Below are 4,568 nucleotides of genomic sequence, written 5' to 3'. Positions count from 1 at the left end.
AGGGGGAGTGTTATAAACCAAGTGGTGATCGACCCATATCAGGCCCAAACCGTCCGGCCCATCAGCTATCCATCCGGCCCATTCGCTAATAACTTAGGCGAATGAGAGTTTACATTTATCTATACTTGATGTTTATCATTTTCCTTATGTATTTAGGATAAGTATTATTTCTTATTCCTGTTAAGAATATGATTTCATTTTCTCTTATGACGGTCTAAATAAGACGGTCTAATACTTGTATAAATATAGAACTCTGGTCATGAGTAATAATAAAGCATCTCTTTTATAACAATTATCTTTTATAACAATTATGAAATTATTGGCGGAGATTTACGGAACATTGTTTGATTTCTTGAAAATTTAGACTTCTTGATATCATATTCTATTAGTGATGACCTATCTCACACCCCAAAACTATATCAATAGTGGAAGATTGCCAATGCATTTATATATTGACGAGAGACACTTGATTTGTCCGTGGGACATATTATTATATTCATAATTTAGCAAACAAGTGTATCTTACTTTTCATGATGTATGGGTTAAAATGTTACAAATTAAAATCACTAAAAGGATAACTAACTAAAACTTCTTAACAAAGAGAGATACAGTGATATGTAAAGTAAGAATGGCTAATGATGCCTTAAAGGTTTTGCAGGTCAAATGGTAGTTTAAGATACCAAAATACCACGAAAAATGCTACTTTTCATAGTTTTAACTTTTGACTAATTTCAAAATACTTGATTTTTGGTATACTTTTTACCAGTCTCTATTCTAAATTCTAGAGATTGATATACAAGAGTACTGATGCACGTGGAATTCAACAAATTGAGTCCGTTACATCTACGAGTAGGAAAATAACTCAGGATAACCAAAGCAAATTATACTAGTTATATGAAATAAGACACGTTCGATAAACATATTAACGAAGACTTTAGAACAGTAAAGGCTTCTACTATTCTCATAAATAAATGTCCAAAAATAAAACACCATCACTCTTGATGTTCGACATCAGAAGCAGCCTCGTCCTCATGATCGCCGAAGCAATCATTGCCAAAACAAGGGACATGACCATTACCAAATGCCTTAACATGGTCCTTAAGCGACCTCTTATGCTTGAAATCCGATCCACATGAGCAATACCAAAGCTTCCCACAGTTCTTCTCGTGCGTCCTCCAATCTCCTTTGACCGCAAAAGCCTTTCCACATCTACGACAAGCAAAGGGCCTCGCACCATGTTTCCGCTTGTAATGTGTTTGAAGCGTACGGAAGTCCTTGAGCGGCCTTGCCCTCGGGTGGTGTATGTTATTCTTGCAGCCTGGTGCACAACAGTAGCATGATAGCCTCAGCATCGCGGTTGGTTGTGTCCCTCTTAGTGACTCCGGTCCTTTTCTGTATTGTGAGCCATGTCCCCACATGTGCATCTAATTCCGGTAAATAAAAACATGTGTAACGTTAGTACCCATTAATTACTTCAAGTTATAGGCAGCAGCTTATATATTTATTTGGTTTTATGTTCAAACAAAAAAATCAGTTACTCCAAATCTAATTAACTAATCTCGAAATGCAACTGTCACAATGTAAATCTGTGCAATGACCAAAAAGATCAGTGCAATAGCTGTAAGATTAGGACTTGCACAAACTTCATATAATTCAAGATATTTATCAGTTTATTCGTATATTTCTAGACACAACAGTGTATAAATTTATGTAGCTTTTACGGTAGTCATATTAGTAATACTGATACATGTACTACCAGATTGTATTTTCTTGTGTATATCTGCACAAAAATGTTTATGAGATTGAGATCTAGCCACCTATGATTGCTTAGGGTTAATAGGAATTAAATATATAGTAAATTAATCTATGTCATGTAAATGTATAAATAGGTATAAATAAACAAAAACAAAAATTGAATGACTTCCCTCACTTTCTTTTACTTTTTAGGGTAATGAGTGTTGTGTAGTAGAACTGCGCGAAAATCAAGAAAGAACAAAAATGGAAGAGGAAGATTAATCATATTTTAGGGTTATAAGGAGTCAGTCAGTCTAAAAAGACTATTGGTTAAAGAAGATCATCTTGATTTTAAACCCATTGATTGATTTTAGTTGATCTTCTCATAGCCATCAATCCATTATCGTACATCTGATGACTTGTACCATCAAGTGAAACGTTATTCTCAAGTTTATAGTAGTAACAGTTATTTTAAAAAGTCGTAGTGTGTACTAGAGATGTTCTCATGATGAAGATTTGAGAAAAAGGAACGAGAATATTACACTATTTAGAATAACCAAATACGAAGTAAATAAAGTGAGATGCGTTTTTAAAGAAAAAAAAATCAAATCTTTAAAATTATTCTAGGAAAGCAGGAACTAACTAGAGTTAGGTTTATTGGATGAGTATATCCTTACCTGCATGTTGTTGTATCTGTTGAAGGTCTTGAAGCAGAGAGGACAAGAGAACTGCGTAGGACCCATCAGAATCTGAGAAGGAGTAGGGATCCAATAGTGATGATGAATCCCCCTTTGTACACCACCATGACCATCATGATCGGAAACAAGTGTAACTTCTACTTCTGGATATTGATGACGATCTTGATGAAGATCATGATGATGCTCTTGGTCTGTAGAATCAAGTATAGCGTCGCTGCTGCTGCTCCCACCACCACCGCAGGCAATAGCGTCGCCACCGAGATTTGTTAACCCAAGATGAAGATCCACTGTCACATCATGATGCTGAGTTTCTTGGCACTGACCAAGATCATGATCAAGAAAGTTTGTAGAAGATTGTTCAGTCGTCTCCATGAAATAATATTCATGGTGAGAAACACTAGCTGCCTTATGCTTATGAATGGGGCTTAAGCTTAGGAGAGGAAGAGCTTCTCTAAGTGGAGGAGAGTCAGGTGATGTAGAATTAGGGTTTATCTTTGTGGTATTGCTAGAGTAGAAGCTGCCATTAGAGTTGTAGATGTGTGAGAGAGAAGTGGAATAGTTGAAGCTATAGTCATAGTTATCAAGAAATCCATTGCTGAAGATACAAGCTGGATCAGACATTACTTTGAGGAGAAGACAGAGAAAATAAGAAAGGGAACGATATCAAGATGATAGTTTGTTTTATGAGAGGAAAGAGAGCTAGATATGCATGTTTATATTAATGCGTGGGTGTTTATGAGTGTATACACTGTATGCACCAAATTTACTAGATAGGCATATTTGATATGTAAAACAAAAAATTTACAAATAACATGAATAAAAAATACAACAAAATAATACCGTAGTTTGAAAAGAACTAGGTTGAAGCAGAGTCGAGATTAGATCTCTTTCCTTAATCCTTTAAACGCCCGTAGTGTGCCGGTTTGATACGTTTAAGAATCCCAGGATACAACTGCCTATATCTTCAGTCTCACAGCACTTGAGAACCAAAGCCTGTCGAACCTATTTCTATGTTATACTCTCAGACACAAAAAGAAAAAATAGGAGAAAGTGGTTTTGTTTGTATTCAATATGTGTAGAATGAGAAGAGCATGGCTTTATATAGCCTCATAAAATAACGTGCATCACAAAGCACTAAATGGAGATTTTAATTTTGATTCTATCATGATTATGAAATCATGGGCTGTATTGATTCTCCATATGTTACAGCATTGAATCCAAAATCAAATTCATTATTGGTCAAAGACGTTAGTCAAAGACGAGAGACAAAGAGATCTTTTGCTTTATTATTTGTAAGATAATTAGCAATAGACTTTGGGCTAAGCAAATAAATCTCAGTCCAGCCCAAACATCTCTTTTCTTAACACACCAAATTGTTTACAAAGTTTTTTATAACTTTGTTATAACTTCTCCATTTTAAACACAAGAGGTTTCTTACCTCATAATTCTAATATAGATATTTTACAAATAATCTATTTTAGACTTTCATTTCTCATTCAAACGAACTTCGTTTTTGATATATGATTACACTATACCATAGTGCTCATAACAATGAATCCTACGATTCCACAATCCGGTCATTTCGACAATCAAATTGCTCGAAAAATTCACCGGAATATTGGCCATAGCCATTTGTCCAAAAAACAGTTCCAACATACACCACATGTTTGCGATGTGACAAAGCCGTGGAAATAGCATATCATATTTTATAGGAAATGGGTACGAGAAGATGGTAAGGAGAAAAGAAACAAAGAGAAAGTTCGAAGAAGGGAAATGAGACTTACTATCTTGGGACTCGAATTTCACGCATGTATTTAATAAAATAAATTTAAGTATTAAATCTTTATAAGCATAAGCTTTAGCAATTAAGTATTATTTAAACTTTCTTGTCACAAAATAGTGGATATCTAAGATCGGTTCAGGGTTAAAACCCAGTGTATGTATGGTTCTATTGGCGAATTAAGGGTCTTTCCACAACAAATTTACCTCAAAATCACATCTTCGAATTCATATGTTAGCGAGGAGATTAATATACATGATTTGATTCAAAAGAATTCAGTCAAACTATGTGGTTAATAAAAAGGATCAGTGTTAAATAAGATACAAGTATTCTAATATAATAATCATTCAAAAACT

The 4,568-nt window shown here is 34.5% G+C and overlaps 1 protein-coding gene across 1 annotated transcript; it reads right to left on the bottom strand.

Annotated features, from left to right (window-relative positions):
* Positions 1-992: 992 nt before the first annotated feature.
* On the bottom strand, positions 993-3,072 carry LOC106303098 (zinc finger protein WIP4-like). The gene is made up of 2 exons (XM_013739458.1): positions 2,412-3,072; positions 993-1,424 (listed from the first exon to the last, which is right to left on the bottom strand). Exons 1-2 carry the CDS (start codon positions 3,051-3,053, stop codon positions 993-995), a joined length of 1,074 nt encoding a protein of 357 aa, XP_013594912.1. The 5' UTR covers positions 3,054-3,072.
* Between the last annotated feature and the right edge of the window lie 1,496 nt (positions 3,073-4,568).

The sequence above is a fragment of the Brassica oleracea genome, chromosome C1, assembly GCF_000695525.1.
Source record: "Brassica oleracea var. oleracea cultivar TO1000 chromosome C1, BOL, whole genome shotgun sequence".
In the NCBI taxonomy this organism is placed as follows: domain Eukaryota; kingdom Viridiplantae; phylum Streptophyta; class Magnoliopsida; order Brassicales; family Brassicaceae; genus Brassica; species Brassica oleracea.
Note: the sequence above shows the minus strand (reverse complement) of the source record. Positions and strands in the feature narration are given on the sequence as shown.

Bases quoted from the DNA above. Each gene is read 5' to 3' on its own strand.
- LOC106303098 (XM_013739458.1), bottom strand. From the start codon at position 3,053: ATGTCTGATCCAGCTTGTATCTTCAGCAATGGATTTCTTGATAACTAT. The intron at 1,425-2,411 runs GTAAGGATATAC...TACCGGAATTAG, and splicing joins ACAGATACAACAACATGCAG to ATGCACATGTGGGGACATGG.